Source organism: Cavia porcellus, unplaced genomic scaffold (genome assembly GCF_034190915.1).
Source record: "Cavia porcellus strain 051 isolate PalLab524CR breed Dunkin Hartley unplaced genomic scaffold, mCavPor4.1 scaffold_12, whole genome shotgun sequence".
Classification (NCBI taxonomy): Eukaryota; Metazoa; Chordata; class Mammalia; order Rodentia; family Caviidae; genus Cavia; species Cavia porcellus.
In genome coordinates this window covers 80,960,387-80,987,772 of record NW_026947495.1, presented here as the reverse complement: position 1 = coordinate 80,987,772, position 27,386 = coordinate 80,960,387, and the positions used below count along the sequence as shown (strand labels likewise).

Here is a 27,386-nt window from a genome sequence, read left to right as displayed (position 1 = left end):
AGAAATCCGAGTAACGCAATTCTCTGATAAGTTCTCTTTTTTTGCTGTGCTCCTGGGAATCAAACTCAGGACCCCAAACTTGCCAGGCAGGTGCTGTACTACTGAGCTGTGGCCCTGGCCCTCTGATGTGTGATCCTTTACGCCCTGGGGAGTCACAGCCTCTTACCTCAAGACTCAGTCCCAGCCAACAGCATGGAGCAGAGTGTGGTTCACACGGGCTTCTGGGGAGCGGCAGGGCGGGCATCACTGAGCTGTCACCTTGCTGGAAGGAGGGCACATCAGCACTTAGCTAGGCCCACTGGCACTGCTGAAAGCCAGCGGAGGGGATCAGAAAACATCCTGGCCAGCTCCAAACACAGTGGCCCTCGAGGAAGGGCCAATGGAGACGCCTGCTCTCCTTCACGGAGCATCAGCTCCACAGGGGACGCCTCCTCCTGGCCCTGCCTCTCGTCCCCAAGTCAGTGACAAGGAAGGGCAACAGGCACGCCAGGCAGCCGGCCTCAGGGCCATCTTGGCCATCTCCCTGGCAGACCCACAGGGCCTGACCAACAGGGACGCTGTGTCGGCCAGCGACATCTCCTGTCATACAACAAACTAAATTTATTGGGGGGACAGGGAAGGGGCATGGGGTGATACAAAAGTGTCTGTGGGGAAGGCTCAGGTCGGGCTCCAGGGCCCACACTCAGGCCGTGTCCCCCCTCCCGCGGCTGCAGGACCCGCCCGCAACGGCCAGGCTCAGTCCTGGAGGGGCGGCTGTGGTCAGGGACACTTCTTTCTCTCTGCCTCGGGGAGCTGCTTCCTGGACCCAGGCCCGAGGCTCTGCTTCATCTCCCACCGTTGCAGGACAGACTGCGTGGACGTGACTCTGTGCCGCACATCTCCGTCCTGCAGGAGAGAGCACACCGGGCCTGAGTCCCGAGTCGCCTGTGCGCCCAGCCAGGAGGGTTGGGAGGGGTGGCCCTGGCCTCCCTGGCAGTGGTTCCAAGGGCATGGAAACACTAGGGAGAGAGGAGCCGGGCGAGGAGCCCGCACGCACCTCTTCCGGCCAGCCGTCCTCCAGGGGCAGCCTGTGCAGCCGGTTCCTGCTGAGCTCCAGCTGGAGGCCGTCAAACTTGCACTTGAACCAGCGGTGCGCCTCCTCCAGGTTGGCCGTTATCTGCGCACAGGACGTCACGGCCGTGCATGAGACTCTGGGACTTCACCCGCTCCTGAAGTTCTGACCTACACTCTGACCGTGAGGGCCATGTGATCTATTGGTACAGTGCACCTACTAGAGTAGAGTCATTTTTAAAGTTTTGGGGGTGTTTGGTACTGGGAATCAAACTTATGACCTGGTGCTTGCCAGGCTGGCGCTGGGCTGCTGAGCCATATCCCTGGCCCTTTATTATTTTTTTTAAAGACAGGTCTCACTATGTAGTTCAGGCTGCCTTCGAACTTGCAGCAACCCTCCTGCCTCAGCCTCCCACCCTGACGTGTGCTGGGAGCACAGGCGTGGGCCGCCACACCCGGCAAGTCATTTCTGAAAGAGATGAGTAAAGAGGAGGTGCTGGCTCTCCTGCATCTGACACACTCAGGCCTGTCACATGACTCAGTGTCACTTAACAGGGACGAGGGGTACACCGACAGCGTGGCACTGTGGGCTTCAGCTTGGGCCCCTCTCTAGCTCTCACCACAGGGGTTCTGTCTACCCTCACACGGGCCAGTTTAAGCTGAGAATACAGAAAGCAAATTCACAAACGGCATAATCTATACTTTGTGTTACTGACTGAACAGTTTCCACTTTATTTTGAGTTTAGGTTTTTAAAATTTTTTTGGCAGAGTCTCACTGTGCAGCCCAGGCTGGCCTTGAACTCATGGTGATCCTCCTGCCTCAGCCTCCCGGGTGCTGGGACCACGGGCGTGCGCCACCAGGCTGGCTCTTCAGCTCACATCACACAGTAAAGCACTGAAGTCTGCACAGGTGCTGGTCCCCCTTCCGCACAGTGCTGGGCCCTTGGCCTCAGGATGAGCTCAGGAGTTTTCCGCCATCGGCCACCAGGACAGAGTCATCATGGAAACGATACATTCTCCCCACAGAGCCTGAGCTCAGCCAGTTGCCGCCGTCCTGGTCACCGTGCCCGCTGCACCAGCTCACCTGCTCCGACTCCATGCTGGCCTCTTTCAGCTTGTTCTCTGTCACCTCCTTGCATCTCTTCAGGTGTCTGACCGTTTCCTCCAGCTCCTGGAAGGTGACACAGAGCTGCAGATCTCCGGGCCAGCCCCACAGACCACAGGAGCAGGCTTCGGGCTCCAAGTCTGAGTCACCCTCAGTTTACCCCCAGGGAACCGGCGGAAGTCAGCCTCTAGCAGGACAGGACTTAGGGAGCCCCGAAGCCCGATTCACATCTCCGGATGGAGCGGCGCCCGTCCCACAAGCAGGCCCTGAGGAGGACCAGGCTCGAACGCGCCCCAACCAGGGACACAATGTTCTGTTTCTTTTGTCTTTTTTTTGTCTTTTTGAGACAAAGCCTTGCTGTGCAGGCTGGCCTTGAGCTCACTGTGTAGCCCAGGCTGCTCTCGAACTCACAATTCTCCTGCCTCGGCCCTCTGTGCTGGGATTGCAGGCGTGCGTGGTTCTGTGTCTTGTTAGATCAGGAATTGCTCAGATTCCTGCCCGACAGCGAGTGGACCAGAGCAGAGGAAAGAGCCCGGCGGAGCTAAGGCTTGCGAAGCCTTGCCGAGCGGCTGGGGTTGGGCGTGTGCAAGCCCAGGCAGCTGTTCTTTACCTTAGCAGTGGGTATTTTATGAAATTAAAACGGTGGTGGGCGTGGTGGTTCAGGCTGTAATCCCCACACTTTGGGAGGCGAGGCAGGAGGGCTACAAATTCCAGTGCAGCCTGGGCAACTCAGTGATAAAACCCGGTCCGGGAGAAAAGATTAAAAAGGAGTTGGAGGCACAGCCGGCACAGAGGTGACCGTGCCAAGCCCGAGCTGCAGGCGCCCGAGAGGCCGCTGAGAGGAGCCGCCAGCCAAGGCTTCTGTGCAGCACCGAGGCCCTGCTGGCCGCGTCCGGCCCGGCCTGGCCGCCGCCCTCACCTGGCAGCGGCTCTCCAGCTCCTGCCGCAGCTTGTGCTCGGCCATCAGCCGCAGCTCCTGCTGCCTGTTCCGGGCCGAGGTCTCGCACTGGCGCTTGGCCAGCAGCTGCATCTCCTTCTGCAGGTTGTCCACCTCTGCCGCGAACCTCTGGATGCTCAGGGACTGGCGGGGGACAGGGGGACTGGCTGAGCCCGGGCGGGGGCGGGGCGGCGGGCCGGCAGTGCGCGGGAGCCTCTACCTGTTCGTAGTTTTTCTTCTGGTATTGATCTTTAATCAGCTCCATTTGCCGCAGTTCTGTTTCTATTTGCTGAAAGTAAAAGTAGCCAACGTGAAAAGGCAGGAAACCCCGGGTGACAGCCAGCCCGGGGGCGACCCAAGAAAGCGCAGATGGGGTCGGGGCGCCTGGCTGCGTGTCCCAGGAGAGGGCGCCCCACCTTCATCCGCTCCACGTTCTGGGCGTGGGCCGTCTTCGCCGACAGGTGCCGCTTCAGCTGGGCCTTCTGGCTCCTCAGCTTCTCCTGGCTGCCGCTCAGCTCCCTCTCCAGCTCGCTGACCCTCTGCCGCAGCTCGCGGTTGGCCCTGGACACCTCCACCGACCTGAAGTTGGCTTCGTCCAGGGCTTTCTTCAGCTTGGAACACAAGGGACACATGGGGGTCTCCTCACCTGCTGCCCAGGGAGGCTGCGCTCAGGCCACCGGCAGGCGGGCAGATCCACGGAGCAGGACAAGGGACCCTTGTGACCCTGACACTAGAGAACCACCCTTCTCAGAATCGCAAAGGACACAGCTAGCTATTTGCTGTCCGCACCATGAGCGCTTGGTGCTGGACCCAGACTGAGTGCACTCGGTGCCCCCACTTCCAGCGGAATGGTTCGGGGTCCTGAACTTCCTGAACTCATCTGCTGAACGCAAGACACACAGAGAGCTCAGGCAGAGTGGACAGAAGGCGGCCGGGCTCTCCGAACGCATGGCCCAGGCTGAAGGCATTTCCCTTCCTCCTGTCTCGAGCAAGCACAGGGCCAAAAAGTGGCAATGAGTGCCACGGTGGTTTATGTAAATCTTGTGAGCTGTCTGTATTTTTAAAAGACTGATGTTTTGTTTCGAGGCAGGGTCTCACTATGCATTTTAGGCTGGTCTGTAACTTATGGAGCCGAGGGTGGCACCGGGCTCATGGAGATCCTCCTGCCTCAGCCTAGAGGTGCTGAACTACAGATGTGTGCCAACTCACCTGGCTCTAAATTTTGTTCTTAAGGACTTCAGTAAACTTCTCTTGTAGAAAAACAGCATGGTGATTACTTAAACAATTTCAGAGTCCACGGAGGCCACTCGGCCACGCTGCTGTGGGCCCCTCTGACAAGGACTCATCCCAGACCCACTTGCCACCTGACTCCGTACCTCGGCCACTTCCCGCTGGGCAGCCTTCTTCGCAGTCTCCCTCTCGGCCTGGAACTGCTTTTTCAGGCTTTCTATGCGCTCGGCGTGCATCTCGGCTTCCACTTTGCACTCCTCTGTCACCCGCTCCCTGCTGGGAGGAAGCCGGAAGGTGGCTCAGCTCTAGAAATCCCCTCAGGAGGCCGGAACTGCGCCACCGGGACACAAGGCTCCACAGAGCAGGCCGGCAGACCAGTCTCACTGATCTGGAGCTCAGTGACAAGAACAAAGATGTGCTGGCCCCGTGCTGGCCCCTCCAACCAAGAGGTCACATCTCACATGAGGACAGACAGTGACCGCAGGACAGGGCCGGGCCCAGGACGTGGTCAGCACCGTGAGGAACCTCCGTGTTCACTGTGCTCCCCACGGGTGGCATCACTGCCACCGCACTGTCTCTGCAGGTCGGCGGCCAGGGCACCCTCAGGACGAGCACCGGGCACGGGAGGGACCTCCTGAGGGCCGTGTCCCAGCAAGGCCCACACGGGTCCTTTGCTCCTGCTCTGTGGGAAACCAGCTCCTGCTGCCCAGAGGGCTGGGGGCCCTAGAGAGCCCCCCTCGCGCTCCAGGTCTCAAGACGGGCCTCGTGTCTCAGCTGGGGCCCAGCCCCTGGCACTGTATTGGGAAACACAGGTAAACGTGACAGAGCCCCAGGAGAGGCCAGTGCACACCCATCTCTATTCTGGGTCAGACATGGAGGAAGGGACATGCTCATATGTGGACAGAGTTCTCACAGGTGCGGGCGGCGCAGGTTTCACGGTCCAGTGGAGGGTCTCAGCCCAGGCCGGCTTGGTTTGGTTTAAAACAATGTTCTGGCTTACACAGAGGCTGCAGAATCACGTACAAATCCTAAGGTGGGCATGGTGGTGCACACCTGTAACCCCAGCACTCGAGAGGATCAGTGTGAGTTTGAGACCAGCCTGGGCTACAAAGTGAGCTCATGGCCAGTCTGAACCACTTGTCTCAAAAAGACCAAAAATAAAATAAAATAAACTCTTCAGTGTCAGCGGGTCGATAAGGGTTTAGGCAGAAAATTGTTCCAAACTCTAAAAATTCTTTGGGACCATAAACGTTACCCCTCCCTGAGGCCATTCAAGTACGGCACTCTCCTCCTTGGTCGCAAGGGGCGAGGCTCTACAGGCTTGGGAACAGAGACAGAGCCTCTGAGGTTCTCCCTAGGAGGAAATAAGAGTGGATGCTGACAGCCGGAGGGGACAGTGCCTGGCTGCACATGTCATGTGCCAGGCTGACACCCTCACGTTGTGGTGCGGGCCCAAGAAGAAGAATCGAGCTGAGGCCAGATTTATGGGGGGGGCAGAGCGAAAGACTGTGGGTTACATGTACAGGTCAGTTAAAACAAATATGAGGCCCAAGCAGAAGAGTTTCAGGGCTAAGTGAGGGTGACAGCAGCTGAAGGAGGCGCACGCCGCATGCAGGGCACAGAACACTCCTTCCTGCACTGTGACGGGCTGGTGTGCTGGTGACACCGCAGTCCAGCACCCGGGAAGGCGGAGGCAGAGGCCGGGGCTGTCACCCGGAGGCCCTGTCTCAGCGATGACGTCGGCAGACTGTGAGGACGCGATGCTGGTCCTGCAGCTGCTCCCGCTCACACAGGAGGACACAGAGGCCTGCGGTGAGTCCCCGGGCCTGCGTCCCAGGCCCCAGCACCACTACCTCCGGTCCTAAGGAGTTGTTTCAGTGGCATTCGCAGACGGAAAGGTGGCATGAGGGCCGGCGCACAGTGCCTGGGGTCAGACGTGGTCTTAGGAGCTGGGACCGCGATACCGGCCTGGCGGGCTGACTCCAAGACCCACGTCTGAGTGAGCACAGTTCAGAGTTACCAAAGCCAGGACGATAATCACACACAGCGTGGACACAAGGCCACACGTGCTCCCTCTGTCTGTCTCATGTAGCTGTTGGTCTGTGGCAGGTGTGGGGTGGAGGAGGACACAGATGACAACATGGCATCTCCAGTGGCCTCGGTGGCTCCCATTCCGTCGGGCAGTGCTTCCTGGGGATGGTGCCCCATCTCGAGCCCCACCGGAGGCAGCTGCAGTCTCCCTACAGCGGGACACAGGTGGGGGGCAAGCACAGCCCGCCAGAGGAGCCACCAGCTCTGCAGACCATGAGGAACCCAGTGCCATCCAAACCCGCATCAGGGAAGACTCAGGAGAAGACTCAGGAGAAGACCCACTCAGGAGAAGACTTCATGACAGGCAGCTCCGCCATGCTTCGGGAAACGCTGGTAACTCCTGGGTCATTATCATCTAGGTTAGGGAAGCCTCGCTATGCATTATGTCTATTGGCTTTTAACTGTTTTTGGACACCCCTATTCTTGTAAAAGCAAAAGCTGTGGGCTTGTACCCACGCACGACACTGTGTGTGTTATCTCGGGGAATTTCCACATCTTCAGAAGACTCATTGTGGGAAAGAATGGAAAAAACCAAACCGAGAACCCTGTTTGGCCCGGGGTGGTGGCGCATGTCTGTAATCCCAGCACTTAGAAAGCTCAGGTAGGAAGATGGCGTCGCGTTTAAGGCCAGCCTGGGCTACGCAGTGAGCTCACGGCCAGCCTGGGCTACGCAGTGGGACCCTGTCTCAAAAAAAGAGAGATGACTAATTGTGGGTCTTGACCCAAGAACGCATGTCAAGAAGGCTGCCCTTTAAGATAAGGAAACGGCAGGCAGAATCAGCTGTTGGAACCTACGGTGTGAATACTGATAGCAAGAAGCCGGAGCCCGGGGTCCCTGCCCGCTGCCGTCCGGGCCTCGGCACCAGGGACTGGCTTTGTGGGAGACAGCTTCCCTGCAGACCAGGGTAGAGAGGATGACCTAGGTATGTTACGTCGATTGTGCACTGATTTCATTTTCTGCCATGGCTTCTCAAAAGGTCTGCAGCGTGATCCTCGACAGGTGCCCGCCCTGCCCTGCTCTGCCCTGCAGGGTCGCACCCAGGCCACAGGGTCTGACAGAACTCGGAGCTCAGGCCAAGGTGTGAGCGCTGTGGGGGCTGGGAGCACAGGAGGCCGTGGCCTCAGCCTCCACCTGCCTCCTGCTGTGCAGTCTGGGATGGGGACAGGAACCTCGGATCCACTGACCTCGGGTTAAAACTGAAAGTCGTGAATCATGGCGTGAGAATCCACGCCAGGACGGGTCAAGCCACCCAGGCTGCCGCTGCCCCTACCCAAACAGACGTGCCTCGGTGGAAAGAGCGGGCCCTCATCCTTCCCTAGGCGGCAGCTGTGCGGTGGATTGGGGAAGGCCAAGGGCAGGGACCCCGCCAGGTCCCTCCTCACCCTGCGACCTCCCAGCTCTGAGCGGGAGGGGCCTGCGCCAGCTCGGGGACCTCCGGCCATGCCCTCCCTCCCCGTCGGGGCCAGCGCCTCACCTGAGGGTTTCTAAATTCTGCCACTCAAGCTCTTTGCTCTCCAGTTTTTCTTGCACGTGGCCCAGCTGGGTCTGCAGGTGGCTGTTGGTCTGCAGCGCCTGCTCCAGGCTCACAGCCAGCTTCCTGTTGTCCTCTCGGGCGACCTCCAGAGATTTCTGGAGCGGCTCCATCTGAGAGAGAAGAGTGTTTTCACATCCACGGCGGCGGTGGCAGACACTGAAGTCCGCAGCTCGCTCCTCACCCCGGCTCCCGGCTCCTCGGGACCAGCAGGTGCCGGGGTGGAGCGCACTGGGAACCGTGGCAGGTTCTTCATGGGAGACTGAGGGGTGGGAGCCGGGAAAATGCAGCCCGCTTTATTTAACTTTTAAATTCTTAACCAGTTCAGTTCCTCTTCCTGATTCTATCACCTTCTGGTCTCATTCCCTAGGAAAGATAAAAACTGGCAACTTTTCCTTGCACGTAGTTTTAAAAGTTTATCCACGTGAAATGTGCACATGTATAACACGTATGCACATAGCACACGCAGATACAGTCACATGGTGCACACACGTGTGTGTGTCTTTTCTAATAGTGGGATCACCTTAGCTACTTACAGACTAAAAGTAATTTTTTAAAGCTCTTTGACCCCTGAAATTATTTGTGGATTAATATAAATTAATTATGTTTCATTTATGAGCTGTTTTTCATTAAAACACATGAAAAGTGTGTGGACCATGTAAGACAAGAAAATTAGCCTGCACTCCAGTCCTGGTTTTTCTACAAGACTGCAGGGCTGTTTCCTATGTGCGAACAGGTCGCTGTCTAAAGCAGGACTTGGATGAACTGGAAACCGACAGACCGCTTTCCTCGCCTCTCTAAACCAGTCCCACCCCCGGTGCCAGAAAGGGCGGCGCTGCCACCTGCTCCAGGTCGCACCTCGCTGGCGTGCTGGGCATCCACGACAAGCATCCTGGCCTGCCACTGGTCCACCTCGGCCTCCAGCTTCTGCACCCGCTGCAGGTGTAGAGACCTGGGGATGGAGAGAGCACCAGGAGCGGCCTTGAAGAGTGTTGTCTAGGAAGGCTGCTGCTTGGGAGCCTCCACCCTGTCGCTGGCGCTCCCAGCACACAAAACCCTGAAGAGCTGGCCGATCGCAAGCTGCAGGTCAAAACACTAAGCCACCTAAGTACCAAGTGACCCGTCGTACTCAGTTGGGTCGGATGCCTGTGGGCAGCGATGGCGAACCTCTTAGAGGTCTCAGTGATGACCAACGGCTGGCTGTGTGCCAGGGGCTCACCACCGCTGCATTAGGGTATCTGGACACGTCCCTGACTGGTGGTGGGCCGGTCACTTTACACTACATGGCCCCTCATGTCAAGAAGACTCGCTTGCACAAGGACTGCCTGCCCTTCAAAGTTCTGCTTCTCACTACAGTTGCTACTGAGAGATTTAATAGGAATGGTGAATGATATTTTATGCTATTCTCTTAACATTTTGAACTCAAAGCTATATATTTATGTATATATACCCTAATAATATATATCCTAATAATACTAATAATATATACCCTAAATATACTCTAATAATATATAACAAGCACAAAGAAAAAAAGTAAAATTCACTTGTTTTCTCATGACACACAGGCACTGTGTACCACCGATACACACAAGTCCTGTTACGTATGTTACAAGACTCGGACTACTTCTATAACCAAAAAAGGATTAATTTTATTATACTCAAAGGAATTTACTTAGGAAATTTGGCTAGAAGTACTTCTCAGAATGATTCACCTCATTATTAATCTTGAAATAGCGTAGCAGTGAATTCAAACCGCACGAGCCACTTAGCTCCCTTCTCTGTGTGCAGGCGCCTCACCACGGCCGGCGAGCTCCCGCCCAACCACCCCAGCCCAGCCTCGGCCATCTCTGCAGCTCCTGTTCGCAGCCCTGACGTGAGCAGTAGCTTTTACACGTTCCTGCTGGCTGGGGCCATCGGGGTACATGCATGGCTGTCCCCTGGGCAGTTTGCACCAGCCGGTGAGGCCGTCTCAGGCTGCCCAATGGGTCAGTCGTACATGTGCTGCGGGTGGTGCAGAGACGCCCACGAGACAGGCATTATGGCCCCATCATGAATGTAGAAAGGTGCAGAAGGCTGCAGGCTGCGGATGCAGCTCAGGGGCACAGCGCCTGCCTGCAGGCACAAGGTCCTGAGTTCGATTTCCAGTACAAAAAACAAAACAAAGGTGCAGAAGTCAGTCCAGGTAGAACAGTATCACCACACATGAATTTCAAAGATACACACTCCTTTCTCTCACCACCAGACAGGCCACTTTCAATCTTTAGATTCCTCTCATCCCATCTCACGTGCCCGTTCTCCGCGCACTGCTTGACCCCCACTGTTGCTTAGCACATCAAGCACAGAAGCAGAAGCACAGGCACCTTTCTTTCTTGAGGCCTGCGATCTCGGAATCCCTTCGCCCCAGCTCTATCTGCACTTTCTCCAGAGCTCCTTGCATCTTACTGTGAGAAGCCAGCACGTTTTCCAGCATGATCGTGACTTTGCAGTTGTCTTCTTTTGCTTCTGCCAACTGTCGCTGAAAGTTTCCCACCTAGAAGGACATGAAGCACGACAAAGACACTTGACTCTTTCCGGTGACTCTTGGGAGAGAGCATAGAAAGTAGGCCAGAGAGGAGGCTGGCGGGACACAGTATTGTTTATATTATGTTTCCTAAACTAACGTGACTGGGATAAACAGCAAGATAGAGCTTCCCGCGCATTCTCTGGAGATATGAGGTCACTGTGCTTGGGCCCAGAGTGCATGGAGGCCAGACTGCTCGGCTGCAGCCCCAAGAGGCCAGCAGAGGACACAGGTGAACCCCACTACTGTAGAGCGCTGCAGGGAGAGAAAAAAGATTGTAGGAGAAAGTGAAAGCCGTGGAAGGAGCATGCAGCTCACAGCTTTCTGCAGAGTTTGAGAAGTGGCTGAGTAACATGGCAGACACTCAGTATGAAACATTCAGCCAAAAAAATAATGATTCCATCTCTTGCAGTGAGAAGGACTGATACAAAGGTCACTATAGGAAGTGAAATAAAGTCAGGCACAGAAAGAAAACTGTGTCTCTTAAATGGTGTGATCAAAAATAGTTTAAATTTAAAAAGCTGTCCCAATAAAAGACACTAATCCCCTCAAAATGCTTTGCCTCACTCCACACATACTTATCCCATCATCCTTGCCTTCTTCTGAAGCAGCTCTGAAATCCTCTTTGTGTCTTTAGCTGGGCTGCCGTGGTTACCCTAAAGCAATTACAACTTTTTTCACGCTCACGTTGACCTGGGGAAGAGCCAGAAGTCACACAGCCCCCAGATCCAGTGAAGAAGGCAGATACGGAAGCAGCGCCATGCTTTGGGCAGAAACTGCCACACAGAAACAGTGTGTGACCCGGAGTGTAGTCACGATGCGGGGTGAGACCACTGACCTGCCTCTCAGCCTGTTTTCTAAGAACCTCATTTTCCTCAACTCAATAAGGCCTTGTAACATCAACAGTGCATTACAGTGTATCCTGGGCCCCAACTCGGCTCACACATCTCCATCAAGGTAAAGAAACACAATACTGTATTCATGTTGGATCGTGACTGAAAGCTGGGTGACTTCTACTGAGAACTCTGAATCATGGTCACAGTATTCCTTAAAAAGCTGACTCTGAAGCCGCATGACTGCACAGCTTCCAGGAGCTGTACTGCTTATGAACCACAATGCACAGCACACTTTAACATGCACCTCTCTCAGCTGCAGCTCACCACTGACTGTATCACACAAGCTGAAACTTGGCTCACACTGTTGTTAAGGCTTGACATGCCACTTCTTGTGCTGACGATCTCTGCCTTCCCATCAGGCGGCAGGTGGTGCAGCAGCTGCAGTATTTCTTAGCCACACCCTGTATGTAGAATGTGAAGTTGATTTGGGGGAAGTAGAGACTAGAACAGTGGCTGCCAGGATCTGAGAAGGGCATGGGAAGCATCCCCCTCAAGGCTTCATCTGCTCATAGGTGGGGTTTTTTGAGGGGGATGAATTATGGGGACACTACAACTGACTCTCTGCTGGGATATGCGGTCTGGCTAGAAGAGGTAGTCACTGAGGTGTGACTGGGAGGGTGTTTCCCTCCCGGTTCCTCCCTTCTCTCTGTTTGCAAGTGGCTGTGATGTGAGCAGCTCTCCTCCTACATGTCCACAGACCATGCTGCTGTGCCATGCAGCTGGCCAACCATGGACTGTAAACATGAGTCAAAACCAGCCTCTTGTCCTTTACATTGTGGGTATCAGATATTGTGACTCATGGTCAGGATATGGTTTTGTACCAGGAGTGGGGTAATTGCTATGAATACCTGATGTAGGTTGGCCTAACTGATGCCATCTTGAGCCCTGCATTTAACTAGTGCCCTGTATCTAATGCAGGAAAATGTAAAATTACTCAGTATAAGTTCCCATGAGAAAAGCAGAACAAGCTGTACCCACAGGGAAAAAATTAACCTGCTCAACTGAAGCAGCAGGATACAGGTGTCCAAAAATTAATGTAAGAATCTAGCTAAATTGTTTCCAACAGTATGTCTTTTTGTGGTTCTCTGTTTAAAAGCTTTGTAATTTTCCAGTTTGGGGCCATTTGTTTGGACTCTGAAACGGGGTGGGGGTGGGGTTCTGTATATGAGTGGTCCTGAGCTCAGCTAATTAAATTCCAAGTTTATCAATTTAGCTGCTTGGACTCCTATATGGTTCACGTTTTAAACCCACCTCATGTGGGGGCTCGTCCAGGATTATAGGACCCAAGCTTCTCTTTGAGGCGATTGTTCCTCAGGGGAACTGCCCAGAGATGTTCCTTGCCCCCAAGGAATCATTTTGTTTCCTAATTCAAGTGAGCAGTCCAGATCCTTACCAGTGAGATTGTTTTAGTTTTTATTAGTATCCCTTGGGGATCTTTGGAGAGGTTGGATACAACATTAAAATCTCCAAGACCTACCATTCTCAGACCAAGATGTTGGCTGAGACTTGTTGGCCATAAGGTCAAACTGGTTCTTGGTGTCAGTCTATTAGTCTTTGTCTTTGTTTTGTTAATCTTGTTTATCACTGGTTTAATGTTCATTATTCATCTGTTATTCACATGATTGGGTCAGTCTGCTTTTGCTTTTTGTTGTCCCTGCAATGTGATCTTAACTATTTTCAGGAATTGCATTGGAGAGCCTCTTCCTATGGTGAACCTGTTTACCCAAGGAAACTCCAAACTTTTTTGTAAATTTAAACGGTCTGCTTTTGGAGTCTCTTGGTCTCTGGAAGGGACTTTTAACCTCTTTTTGTGTCAGCAGGTCTACCTCAACTGAAAAACAACAGTGCTGCCACTGTTGCCACTGCTGTAGGCACCCCACCCAGCAGGTTCCCTGGTGAGAGGGGTACTCATCCCTACCTGCAGACCCCAACACCCTAAAACCTGAGGCCCAGATGTCTCCAGGCTCCCACTGCACAGACCACCTCAGTGCCCCACTCCTCCTCCCCTGCACGCTGAGCAATCAGTCTGAGCATGGCACCTTAACTGTTTCCTACCCAGTGACTCCTGGCCCAGCAGCAATGGCACAACTCGAGAGCCAGAGCCAAAGCCCATGCCATGCAGTGGGGACAATGGAGGCTTCCAGCTTTCCAGGGCTGAGCACACAGGCAGCAGTGTGGCTTCCCTGGTGGGCACAAGCCTGGTAGGCTGCAGCACCCCTTCTCTGAGCTTCTGCCCAGGACCCCCTCTCCTAACTCCCTCCCCGTGAAGAGCCTGCCAACAGCTTCCCCAGATCCAAAATAAGGCTATCCTATGGTTTTGCCAGACTCCTTTGGGTGCTTTTAAAAGCAGCTGCTTGGAAGCTGACTAATCTGTCTAAACAGAAGTAAGTTAGGGACCTGATAAGGTTCCATCTCCATTCTTGGAGCATCTCCTATATACCTGCTGATGTGGAAACAACTGAGAATAGACTCACCCTAAACATCACATTTGTCTCCCAGTCGACCCTAGATATTAGAAAAAAAGCTTCAAAGGCTAGAAAGATTCAAAGGTTAGGCACTGTCAGAGTTAGTGGAGATAGCCCAAAAGGTCTTCAATAACCGAGAAGATCCATGGAACTTGAAAATTGGACTGAGCTAGAGGAACAAGCTTTCCCTACACCTTTTCAGTTGCATGTGGCAGTGTGTCATGGGATCACCTAGGACCCTGGAAGAGGCCTATCACCTATCTTTCCTGGCGATTAGCCAAATTGCCTACAGACAACTACAGCCCCTAATAGATGGAAGCAAGCCTCTAACAGATGGCTTTCCAATGCTTGCATTGTCCAGTACCCTTCTAATGGAGTCTTCAACTGCATTGAGTTCCTGTCTACCTCTGCCCTCAATCCAGTGACTCTCCTGCCTGATGATGCCCCTCAATGCTGATACATAATTGTATGGACATTACTGACACGTCTCAGGCCTACAAGCTGACCTGACTGATGTCCTGCTTGCCCGGTCTGAAGCCCTCCTTTTCACAGAAGACAGCAGTTACCTCCTCCAAGGAACTCGAGTGGCAGGAGCTGCAGTGACCATTACCTTCATAACTGAGGTAATATGGGGCTAAGCTTTACGGTTGGGAACTCTATCTCAGCAGGTACAACTGAGAGCACTTACTCAAGCCCTAAGATGGGGACAAGTAGTTGGTGCACTTTTGCTACCATCCATGTGCATGGGGCCATTTATCAGAAAAGAGGACTATTAATCTTAGCAGGAACAAAGATCAAGAATGCTCCTGAGCCATTTGGTGGCCCCAAAATGTTGCCATTATACGCTGTTTGGGGCACCAATGAGAAGACACTCCAATAGCTCATGAAAATGCCCTCACTGTTGAGACAGCCAGAGAGGTAGCACTAAAACCAGTGGGGCCCATAACACTCCTCCCAGCTCTCCCGCCACCCATGCTACTAAGGTCACCCTATTCAGATTCAGACTTGAGACCAGCCAGGAGGTTAGAGGCCCAATTCTCTCCAAAAGGCTGACTGATGGTTGGGCCCCAGCTCATCCAGGAGACCCATCGGGCCACTCACTTGGGGAAACCAAATTGGCCAAGTTATCTTGTCTGACTAAAAAGATCAGCCAAAAATGCCCGCAGTGTCTTCAAGTGAGCCCTAAGCTGGCCACCACTGATGTTGGAAAGAGACAGTGAGGACTCAGCCCTGGAGACCACTGGGAGATAGACTTTGCCAAAATGGGCCCAGGAAGAGGGGGACATAAATGTCTATTAGTTCTCATAGACACATTCACCCAGTGGACGGGAGGATTTGCCACTCGGACTGAATCAGCTCTCATCGTAGCTAAGAAACTCCTCGAGATAGTACCTCGATTTGTCTGCCCACCTCCCTGGGGTCCATAGCTCAGATCCATAGCTTAGATTACTCAAAATTTAGCTGCAGCTTTGGAAATCAATTAGAAATTACATTGGGCCTACCGGCCTCAAAGTTCAGGCCAAGCAGAGAGAATGAACAGAACCACAAAGGAAACTACTTCAAAACTGGCTGGCAGACAGGTGAAAACTGAGGAAGTCTCCTTCCTCCTTTTGCCTTTCTGTGAGTGTGATGTAGCCCCTACTTCCAAGACATTATTCCTTTTGAGGCCATGGGTGGCCAACTGCCCTCTTTGATCCCCCATGTCCAAGATGATAAGTTGGCTGCTGTCACTAATGGAGAGCTTGTTAAGTCCTTACAGGCTCCTCAGTCCTTCCTGCACTCAACCTACCACTTGTTCCAGGGCCATGAGATCATTCCTGAAAGACTGATGACCCCTGGCAGCTCAACCTGGTGGTCAAGTCTACATCAAAGGTGACAGCCCACATCTCCAGGCACCCACTGGGAAGGACCCTGTACAGTCACCTTGAGTACTCCCATGGCCATCAAGGTTACCAAAGAGCCACTGGATTCATCACTGCGCTTCAAGCCCACAATACCGGAGACTCGAGCTAAGTGGACTATGTATACCTAATATCGAACCCCAATGGTAAACACCTCAAACCTTAATTCTGGTTCTTCATGCTAATGGGGACATTAGCTATGCCCTCACTTTGAGAAACATTTAGGGCTTTGGACTTTGTATTCAGTCTGTAAATTTTCCCTTGGAGTGCTCTCCATTTCAAATCAATTGTAATTCAACTGTGTATGTACAGAATGTCTCTTACCCCCTCAACCAACATTTAGTCTCTGTTGTAGTCAGGGGTTGTACACAGAGAACAATTCAGATCAGGACATAGAGTTTATAATATTTTTATAATGGTCACCAGAAGTTAACACAGGAGAATGCAGGAAATCTATCCACAACACCAACGACATAGATTAATTAGTCAAGAGTCTAAACCCCGGGGCTGGAGGTTTAGCTCAGCGGCATAAGCGCCTGCCTTGCAAGCAGGCAGTCGTGAGTTCGATCCCCGGTACCGATAAAAAAAGGAAAAAGACAAAAAAAAAAAAAAAAAAAAAAAAAAAAAAAAAAAAAAAAAAAAAGAGTCTAAACCCCACGGCAATGTCCCACATGAGTCCAGATAAAAACCCAGAGCTCAGGACAACACCTCCATGAGTCCAACTAGAAGTCCAGAGCCCACAAGAAGGACTCACACCAGTCTCTTTTACAGATTTGTGCCGGGAAGACCCAAGAGTCAGCAGTGGAAGCCAGAAAGTCTATGCCAGCAGGATGAAGGAGCTGTGCTAGTGGGACGAGGGTTCTACACTGGAGCCGAGAAGTCACACTCACAACAAAGAGCGGGGCTATCCTGAAACGCACCACAGCTGTCCTCAGTGACACGGAGGCCCCGAGCTCCTCCGACGACAAGCACAGTTGGGTACATGCCAGGAAGCAGCGTGAGGAGTTCATCCTGGAGACCAGGCAGCACAGGTCTTCCCCTCTGGAGCCAGGAAGCAATGCTCGATGTGAAGACCAAAGCTTCTCCAGGAGAACCAACAGCTCAGACAGCAACTCGTAAGAGAACCCACTATGCCTCCTTCATGCCTCAATCCCTCCCAACACCTCTCTTCTCCACCTATTTATCCTGGCAACCCTCCTCAGGTGGAGCATCTTCTCTCAATGCATGCTGATGTAATCCAGCTGGCGTTAAGTTGACCACTAGTTATCAAACCATAACAGTCTCCCCGCCAGGAACTCGGTTTGCCTGTACAAACGGCCTCACCCTCTGTGCTCATCTGGCTGTCTTTACTGGACCTAACCCTGAACTCTGTGTCTTAACTCATGTTCTTCCCCAAGTGTCCTAGTATTCTGGAGAAGGAGGGAGGAAACTTATGGGGTTACCCAACCTCATGAGAAAAAGAGGGCTCAGTCCTAATTCCTGTCCTTTTGGGATTAAAGGTAGCTGGTTCCACTAGGCACTAGAAACCACTGCCCTCATAATGGGAGGCCAAAATTACCAAATACTAAGCAAAAAAATAGATTGTGATCTAGTACACTTGAACAAAATGGTCATCAACTGGAAGAGTCTCTAAACTCTCTGACTGAGATGGTCCTTCAGAACCAGTGAGGTCTAAACCTCCTATTCTTAAAACATGGGGGTCTATGGTAAATCTTGTTGTTTCTAAGAACAGTCTTAAATCAGCTCAGAAAGTGCCTAGCTGATAGGAAAAACAAAAGACATCGTCAACAGAGTTGATATGAGAATTTGTTCTCCACCACCCCACGGCTGACCACCCTACTCTGGGCTCTGGCAGGACCCTCAGTTTTCCTCTTGCTGGCCATTACTTTTGGCCCCTGCATGATAAACTGTTTAACGTGTTATATCCAAGCCAAGTCCCGTCTATTAAATTAATGATTATAAGTCCCTGATACGAGGATTTACAAATTATAGATAGAAAGATGACTTTTAGAAAAATGACCAAGAATCAAGTATTTGACTCATGTACTAAAACCAGTGGGAAATGTTGTGGCTTGGCAAAACTGATGTCATCTTGAGCCCTGCATTTCACTAGTGCCCTGTATTTGACCCAGGAAAATGGAAAATTACTCAGGGTGTAAGTCCCTGAGAAAAGCAGAATGAGCTGTACCCACAGGGGAAAAGTTAATTGCTCAACTAAAGCAGCAAGATACAGGGGTCACCCTAAAATTAATGTAAGAGTCCAGCTAAACTGTTTCCAACAGGATGTCTTTTTGTGGTTCTCTGTTTAAAAGCTTTATAATTTTCTAGTTCGGGGCCATTTGTTTGGACTCCGAAATGGGGCGGGGGGTGGTGGTGGTCTGTATAAGAGTGGTCCTGAGCTCAGCTAATTAAATTCCAAGTTTATCAATTTGCTGTTTGGATTCTTATGTTGTTGTCCACGAACCCACTGCACCTAACTGTGTGTTTTGAAGCCTTTGGAAGTGTTTCACGGAGGAGTATGGAATGGTTAGATGATGCCAGCTAGAAAAGCCCTAAAAGTCTGTAAGCTGAGCCTGATGGGAAACTCTGGACAGAGATTACAAGATCAGAATGCTGATGAAAATGCAGATGGTGAAGACTAGGCTCGGGGAGTTTCAGTTTGGAGTAAGGACTCCATTAGCTGCTGAACTCAAGATGCCATTTAAAGAGTTTTGGCCCAGACAGGACATTGCAGCTGGTAAAGCCTCAGGCAGAACCAAGGAGCTCCATCTCCCCCACCCCTAGGAATTTACCTGTGACTCTATCTTCCCCACCCCTAGGAATTTACCTCTGGTGCCAAAGAATACCAATGGGCTACCTGTGCATCCCTAATGCCCCCTCAGGCTCCACCCCAAACCTAAGCTACATATATGCCTACATTCCACATGTTCCATGGAGAGATTACCGACCCCAGGGGGAGATGCCGCACCCCAGGGGCTCGGGGGTCTCTCCCCACATTCTCAAAATAAATGTCATTTATATTTCATACTTCTTATCTTTTCAGCTGCCACACCCCCCACAATTCTATCATATGGTTCCCTGACCAGGAACGGCAGACAAGAGACTCCTGGGGCTCTCCCAGTTTGAGTCCCCTGCAGTTCAGGACCAGGACCGGACTACATCCTGCATTAATTCCTCACTTCTACACTTGGGAGCTATAAACTTGTTGCTGATGGTTCGCAAACACCACCAACCCAATTTACCACAGGTGAGCACCCCTGGAGATTGCTGCTGGGCCAGGCCCCAGGCGGGTTTTTCCCCCTTTCCGTGGGTTCGAGTGACGCTCTCATGTCCTTAGACAGCCCAAGGCAGAGTTTCTCTGGACCAACCTGAGTTCACACTGAGGAACTCTCAAGTCCTTCAGAGCTTTTTAAGTTCTCACGGGCAGAGTGTTACTAAAACTCAAGAGAAATCCACTCGTATATATATTGGTGATGGCCAATTATTACGAGCTTTGGAACCAAAATACCGATTGGTCTAAAACAAGTAAAAGTGATGACTTAAACTTAGTAGACCACAGTCCATTGCTTCATCTGGCTATAACTCCGTGGGCCAAACCCTGAAAGGTTTTGGCCCAGGCAGGACACTGTAGCCAGGAAAGCCACAACCGGAAGCAGGAAGCCCCATCTTGCCCTGCCCCTAGGAAGTTACCTGTGACGCCATCTTCCCGCCCCTGGGAATTTACATATGGCGCCAAACCTAGGACCAATGGGCTACCTGTGTATCCCTAATGCCCGCCTTAGGTTCCACCCCAAACCGAGGCTATTTACAGGCCCCCACGCCGCATGTCCGCCGGAGAGATCGCCGGACGCCAGCGGTGGGGTTGCCGCTCATCTCTCTCCGTGTTCTCAGAATAAAGGCCGCTTTTTATTTTATATTTCTCATCTTTTGTTAATATTTTTCATCTTTTGGAAATAACTCTATCAAACCCCACACCAGATTTTATCTTGGGGACAACTTCCTGTCGCCCCCCCCCCCACAAAAAACCATACCTATCTATGGCTTATCACATTGACAAGTTTACAAAACTCTCTATCTTTAAGCCTTTGTTCTGAGAATGTGTGTTCTTTCCTGCCAGCATCCCCTTTTTCTCCTCGCCACTTCCCCTTTCCCACCGTGTGCTGACCCATTCCCCGCTGAGATGAGAGGTGAGCCCAAACAGTGTTGAGAGATACGCACTGGCTGCTTTAAGCTTTCACAGGCTGCTTTAATCTTTCACGCTGCGCGCCAACTCCACACGGTATCTCAGCTCTCATGCTGCGCTCCAGGTTCGCGCCGGGTTGGCTCTAACTCCACGCCCTAATCTGTGCGCCCCACGAGCAGTTCTGGCTCCACATGGTGGCTCAGCTCCACGTGGGTCTGGCTACCTGCTGCAGCCCCGGCTTCACGCGGTGCCCCAGCCCTGCACAGGGTCCCAGTGTGTCGAGTCCCGGTTGCGTCCCAGCCCCGCCACTGCCTCCGCCCTGCGTGCGTTTCCAGGGGCAGTTCCAGCCCCGCCCCGTGTGCTACATCGGGACGCTCGCCCCACCTTCACTCTGTGTACCCCACCCCCACACTGGGCGTGCTCTGCCGGTGGGCCGGACCAGTCCCCACCCCCAAACACAAGCACCCCTCTGACCACAAACACAGATAAATGGCAGCTCGGCGGCTCCACTCAGAGATGCTATTTTTTTACATTCTCAAACCATTTAATCAAGGTTAAATAAGCCGGCAATAGACAAGACTTTGGCTGATAAATGGGGAAGTGGCCACCTGGTAATTTTACTAGCCTTGTTTATCAATTAAAGCCTTCAGCAATCTCCTAAATGTTTACAACCAAAATTACGAGGTAATTATAAATTTCTTTTGCTGTAAACCATCTATGTTAAGCTTACTGCCTATATTATACTGTATTGTCACCGATCTCCTAAATGTTTAACAACTAAAATTAAGAGGTAATTATAAATTACTTTTGCTGGGAACCACTAGCTATTTTCCAAGACAAGGGTTGTATGATACATGCAAAACAAGACTAACACTGCAGCAGAAGCCAAACTTAAACCTTTCCCAGCCTATCTGCCTGCCCTGGCTCAGCCCTCCACCGAGCCATAATTAACTATATTCAACTGATATTAAATAACACCATAGCTGATTTCTCTCCTAAATAAAAAGATAAAAAAATTAAACAGGCCATCCTCCAAAAATCAGATGGCATTAGACATTTTAACAACATAAAGAGATACTTATATATGACATAAATGACATGTCAGTTCCTAAAATTCTCTGGACTTGTCCTCCTTATGGGAAGCCATTACTAAAGTTATAAATACCCTGTTGATTATATTTGACTCCTGCATACTTACTTAATTCTACAGATACTGTCTACTGTATACCAAATCTCAAACAAAAAGGCAAAATTTGACCTTCAAACTCCACAGAGACCTTCTTAATATGGCTTTTCATATTTTCAACAACAGAGATAACAGTGACACTTGGAGTTCTGAGACAGGTAAACCAACACAAGGTGGAGCTCCCCCCCCCCCCACTGTGGACCATGCCTCAAATGCAGCAAAAGACATTGGGCAAGAGAGTGCCCCATCCTGGCGTTCCTATGAGACCTTACCCCAGGGCTACTGGACTGTCCTAGCCAACAGAGTGGGTAAGCCATCCTAACTTCCAGCCCTCACAGGAAATGCCAACACTGCCAGATTCATCACCGACAGATCTGCTTAAACTTGCTGCTGAAGACTGACTGGGCTCAGGGCCAATAGCAGCCCACTTTAAGGTGTCTGTCTCAGAGTCCAAGTCCCACTAAAAGTCTCAGGTAAGACATTCTCTATACTTGTGGACATAGAGGCCATATTTACAGAGTTCTTCCTGAGTTTTCAGGCTGCTATAGTAAGTCCTCAATCTCTATGATGGGATATTGAGGGTAAATCTATGCCATTTACAAACAGGCTCTATTTTGTGCAGGTCCCAGACTGCTTCTTCCCAATCCACCCAGTGGTGCCAAATCTTCCCTCCACCACTCACTCTCCAGTCCTAAATCTTAAAAATGCTTTTTATTCCCTTGTGTTTATACAGGCTGACTCAGACACTGAGGCCTCAACAGCTTAACACCTGTTATCGCTAGTAAACCTCTCCTCAGTGATATAAACCACCCCCCCCTTCCTTATTCACCAATTTCTCAGGCAACCGTGGTAAGGCTGACAGATAAATTTTTCCTTCTCACCTTTATTTATACTTTTTCAGGATACATAAAAGCCTTTCCCACAACCAGAAAAACTGGTGATATACTTGCTAAAGTCCTGTTATAGCAAATCATTCCAAGGACTACAACCAGGTAACAGCGACCCATACCTGATATTCTTGGAAACCTCAACAGTGATCAGAGTTGCTAGACTGCCATCCTAGTTTCACATCACTCAGGCTAAGTGGTGCCCTTCCAGCCCTAGATCTAACCATCCTTTTGCCTACTCATCTCTGCCTTACCAAGCCCTCGCAGCCACAGTTCACAGGCTAAGTCATGTTTTGTTATCCAGTTTGGTTTCTAATTTCTTATTCTTTTCACAGCAAGACTCTTAACAGTATTTCCAAAAGACTCCAATGTCATGCATACTAGAGACAAGCCTTACCTACCTACCGTCTTAACTTTTACCCTTTCAGATGGGGGAGTAATCACCTCTTATAACTTCACTCCTCCTAACCCCACATTTTTCAGAATTCTGCCTTACCGTGGAAATGTTTCTACTTCAACATGGTCCTGATATAATGCCATATCAAAATCAAAAGCACTTTTCTTTCTACCTCACCTGGGCCCTAAATATGACAGTGCCATTCCTCCTCATAACATCTTGTCTCTTTGTTTTTCCAGTCTAACATACATGCATTCACCAGTGACGTTGTCCTGGCTAAAACACCTGGCACCAGCTTCTACATGGGCATCAACCGTCATCCTGTCGACTCCCCTAGACCCCAGTACAGTGCCCCCTTCCAGCAGGAAGCAGTAAAAAAAGAAATCTTTTCCCCTTTTCATAATAATAATCATAAGACAGGATATGAAAGAGTTTTGGCCTAGACATGACACTGTAGCCGGTAAAGCCTTAGACAGAACCAAGGAGCTCCTATCTCCCCCACCCCTAAGAATTTACCTCTGGTGCCAAAAGAATACCAATGGGCTACCTGTGCATCCCTAATGCCCCCTCAGGTTCCACCCCAAACCTAAGCTACATATGAAAGTTTCACTTCTTCCAAAAAGGAAGCACTTGTAAAATGGGAGCAGAGAGCAGCTTGGCTATTATAAATAACATTAAAAAGAAGCTAAGTATCTTGCATCAGGACAGTAGATAGGAAACACATCCTAAGAATCAACATGGCACTGTGCCCTCCACAGGCTCAAGAACCCACAAGTGAAAGGCTTTCAGAAGAGAGCCTCAGGGCACCCTGCTCAGGAATTGCTTTCCCATGATTCCTCTCATAGTGTTCAGGCTTCCAGCACTGGAGGCCTCTGGAAACGGGATCCGAGGAGTCCCGATTATTCTCAGGCATTATTCACGTAATGCCAATTTTTACAGGCATGAAGACTCTAAGAGTGGTGGGGTCAGAGGCTTCCACTCAGATTCCAGACGGCCTGGGAGGCCAGGCAATCTGTGAAGCTGGAAACCCCAGGAGTCAAAACAAAAAGCCAGGCACACGGAAAGACCGCAAACAACTGGCACTTGAGCGTCTGCCTGGCACGTGAGGTCACGAGCCCCATCCCTGGTACCAAAAGAGAAACCTCCGGCCACGGGTGAAGCCACTGCGAGTCAGGCCTGCAGAGCTGCAGCTGGCAACGCTATAGATGGAGGCCACCCACGCCTTTTGGGGCGCGGGTCTTGTTGCCTCATCTTTTCCCGGGTGCTGCACACGGGGCCCTATGATCTCCTACTTGCTCTGCCAGGCTTCAGCCTTGCTTTGGTCGTATTCTTTTTCATTCCCATATTTCTTCCTTTTGGGATGGGAATGTTTATGTGTCAGCACTGTTTTACGGCAGTCTCACAGCTAAGTTTGCCTTGCTTCACATCTCCGTCGCAGCTAACTCTTGTGTTCTGTAGCACAGTAGGACAACTATGGCAGGCAACAATAACTGAATATTTCAACACAGCCAGGAGAGAGGGTTTTGAAGGTTTCCTACACAAGGAAATGATCAAGGTCTGAGGTGATGAGGTGATGATTACTCTGCTATCACCGCATACTGCATACAGATATTAAGATGTTATACAGCACCTCATAAATATTTAATTACAACTCGTCAGTTAAAACATTTTTAAAAGTTTGAAATCTGACTTCCATTCATATGTAGACATGAATATTAAGGGGAAGCATCATACTGCTTTTCTGTTCTGAGACAGGGTCTCTCATGGTGTAATTCAGGCTGGCCTCCTGCCTCGGCCTCCATTACAGCTGTGCACCTGCGATTACAGTCAGGCTTTTACTCTATCTTTACTTCTTCCCATCACAGCGGTTGAATCCAGGGTCAGCTGAGCTACATCCCCGGTGTTTTTTAAGGCAAGGATCTCTCTACATTTCCTGGCTGGAAATGAACTTACGATCCTCCCGTCTCACTGTCCCGCACTGCTTGGATTACATGTGTTCGCCACCACACCTGGCTTTCAGGTGTTTTAGGAAAAGTAAGACTGTTCCTTTGGATTCATTTAAAAAGCAGGAGTTGTAGACTGTGTATTTAAAAACTATTCTGTGCCTGGCAAGTGCGAGATTGTGTTTGATCCCCAGTACAAAAAAAAAAAAAAAAAAAACAAACTGTTCTGAAATTATCTTTCCTCTAGAAAAAGAAATCCTCTTCTCATCAGTCCTCGCTCTTTTTACTAACGGAAACAAGGAGCAGGAGCACGGCCGGTGAAAGGGGGTGTCTTGCCTTCTTGCTTTCCCTGTCCTCCAAGGCCTCCAGGTCCCCTTTCAGCTTCTGGCTCTGCTGCAGGGCTGCGTCCCGGCACCTCACCGCTTGGGACAGCTCCTCCTCATTCTTCTCAAGAATGGATTTCACCTTAGTAGAAAAAAAAGAAGCGATCAACACCTCCGTACTGCACAGCAAACCAGTCATTAGAATAAGATGGTCATTAGAAACCAAACTGAAGACTTGGGTGTGTTTATCCACACATCAATTCTATACTAGCTGCTTGTCCCTTGAAGAGGAAGACCAAAATATCATGAACAAGCCTAATAATTAGTCAGTCTCCATGAAAACAGGATAGAAACAATAAGGTTGAGAAGCTGTGTGTAAAATGGGGAGAAAGTGGTTAGCACTGAACTTTTCCTTTTAAAAATGTAAATGTATTAATAAACTCTAAAAGGAATACTAATGTCCATAAAGCTGAGTTAGAGCAGAATAAATCCCAGTTAGAGCCTACATCTTTGAAACACTTGGGGTACGCCCATACTATTATTTCAGACACACTCTATATTTTGTACTGCTCCTTTTAAAATAGGTCCACAGCGTGTTGCAGAAATAGAATTCCGGAACATTAACAGTGGGATGTTACGTTAAGAAGTGTCGGTTTTCTCCACGTCTCTCACCTGCGCTCACCTGTGCGTGCAGGTATGAGAGCACGCATGGCTGGCAGTCATTCGATGATGCCACGCGGATATTCGTGTGACTGCCACAGCACTCAGGTACACCTCGCTCTATCAGCACCTTTTCCTTCTGTTACCTGTCTGCAGTTACTCCCTTCAAGCCTACTAATCTGTTCTCTACGGTTCTGTCCTTTAGAGAATCTGTTTTAACCGTTTCAATGTAACATTTTGAGTAGGCAATGCATTCATATTTTTTTTTATTTTTTATTTTTTTTTGTCTTTTTTCATTTTTATCGGTACCAAGGATTGAACTTACGACTGCCTGCTTGCAAGGCAGGTGCTTATGCCGCTGAGCTAAATCCCCAGCCCCATGCATTCATATTTTTAGAACAGTTTTACTGAGGTGTAACTGTCATTTAATAAGATATATAAACAAAATAGACACTTTGACATGTGCAAACTCTGAAGACCATAATAGTGACCATTTTCATTACACCCAAAATTTGCCCTTTTGTAATCTCCCCATTTTTCTGTTCCCCCACCTCCACCCAAAGGAACCACTGATGTTTTCTGTCACAGTCACTTGCATTTTCTAGAATTTTATATAAATATACATACCTCACAGGGTATGGACTGTTTTTGAATGATTTCACTCAGCATAATCGTTTTGAGATTCTCTATGTTGCGTGTTAGCAATGGCTCATTCCCTTCTGCTGCCCACCACCCACTGTCTATCTGGGTTTATCACAGTTTACCTAGCTGTTCACCCGCTGGGCACACACGCTGCTCCCGGTTCTAAGCCATCACAGTGGGGTGCTGTAAGCATGAATCTTCATGCGGTCTGATGCCTTCATTTACCCTCGGTAGACAGGGGGAAGGCGCCTCACCATTTAGGAGGTGGGTATCCTGCTGCACACCCCTTCCACAGCGGGGAAGGGCTGCAGGTGCCCTGCATCCCGACATGTGCTACGTCCCGTTTCACATTTCAGGCCTCTGACAGGGGCGTGGGTGCCTCCTGTCGAATGATGCTCCACACCCTCCACCAAGTCCTCACCCCCCAGCCCAGCTGTTCGGCCTGGTTTTTTGTCTAAGGCAGGACCTTACCATGTGCATCAGGGTGGCCTTGAATTCACCACACAGACCAGCCTGGCCCAGGACTCTCCGTGTTTCTGCCTCAGCCTTCTGAATGCAAGGCCACAGGTGTGCCCCACCACACCTGGCCCATATTATCACTTTTGGGGGTAAAACATCTGTTTTCAAATATTTTGCCTATTCTTCTGGATCAAAGATTTCCTTCTACTTTCTTAAGTTTTATGATACATCTGAGTTATTTTTTATATATGGTGTGGTTTCTAATCCCAATTATCCCAGCACTGTTTGTTGAAAAAAGCTTTCATGGCTGTTTTGTTGAAAATGTTCATAAATTAATTATTTTGAGCAGGTAGTAAATTTGTATTATTATTGTTTTTTGCTACTGGGGATCAAACTCAGAACTTTGCACTTACCAGGCAGGCTCTGTGTCACTGAGCTACATCCCCTTGCTGGTATATTTATTTTTTCAGACAGAACAGTTCAGGTGTCCCTTCCTTCTCCTCAAATACTGCCAATCTGTTGATGCATTTTAAAGATAGCCTGTGTATACTCAAGTACATATGTATATATTTTTTTATATTTTCATCTTTTTGTATGCAAATAGTAAAGTAGTATATCCTTCTAAATCTTGATGTTTAAATCAGAGGGGGAGAGGGGCACATGCAATATGGAATTCCGGTTGCTTCCAGTGTTCTTTAACTTTTAGTATGCCAGAAAGTAACCTTGTGAACATTTCCTACATACCAGACACCACGAATGCAGGAAAATGTCCTAGAACAGTGGTAGCGAACCTGTGCCATGTGTACTATTTTTCTTTTAAGACAGAAGATGTTAATGTCTGAGGTATTTTTATGAATTAAACCCCAGTACTCCGGTTTAACAGCAGTGTTGGTGCCTCGCGGGACATGGCTCGAGCTTGCGGTGTGGCTGTTCAGCCCC

At 50.4% G+C, this 27,386-nt stretch overlaps 1 protein-coding gene across 8 annotated transcripts in view; it reads right to left on the bottom strand.

The window, feature by feature from the left end:
* Positions 1–582: 582 nt before the first annotated feature.
* The window catches only part of Ccdc150 (coiled-coil domain containing 150), a 78,470-nt gene continuing 51,666 nt past the window's right edge, over positions 583–27,386 (bottom strand). For 6 of the 8 annotated variants that reach the window (XM_063259481.1, XM_063259480.1, XM_063259479.1 and 3 more), the window contains 11 exons: positions 24,700–24,828; positions 10,306–10,475; positions 8,804–8,897; positions 7,889–8,058; positions 4,469–4,598; positions 3,509–3,703; positions 3,313–3,381; positions 3,075–3,236; positions 2,135–2,221; positions 1,037–1,156; positions 583–885 (listed from right to left, as the gene is read on the bottom strand). In XM_063259481.1, coding sequence (XP_063115551.1) covers positions 760–885; positions 1,037–1,156; positions 2,135–2,221; positions 3,075–3,236; positions 3,313–3,381; positions 3,509–3,703; positions 4,469–4,598; positions 7,889–8,058; positions 8,804–8,897; positions 10,306–10,475; positions 24,700–24,828 — 1,452 coding nt within the window. In that variant the 3' untranslated portion in view covers positions 583–759. The remainder of the gene's footprint in view (positions 886–1,036; positions 1,157–2,134; positions 2,222–3,074; positions 3,237–3,312; positions 3,382–3,508; positions 3,704–4,468; positions 4,599–7,888; positions 8,059–8,803; positions 8,898–10,305; positions 10,476–24,699; positions 24,829–27,386) is intronic. The other 2 variants (XM_063259478.1, XM_063259484.1) reach the window with 1 other exon arrangement.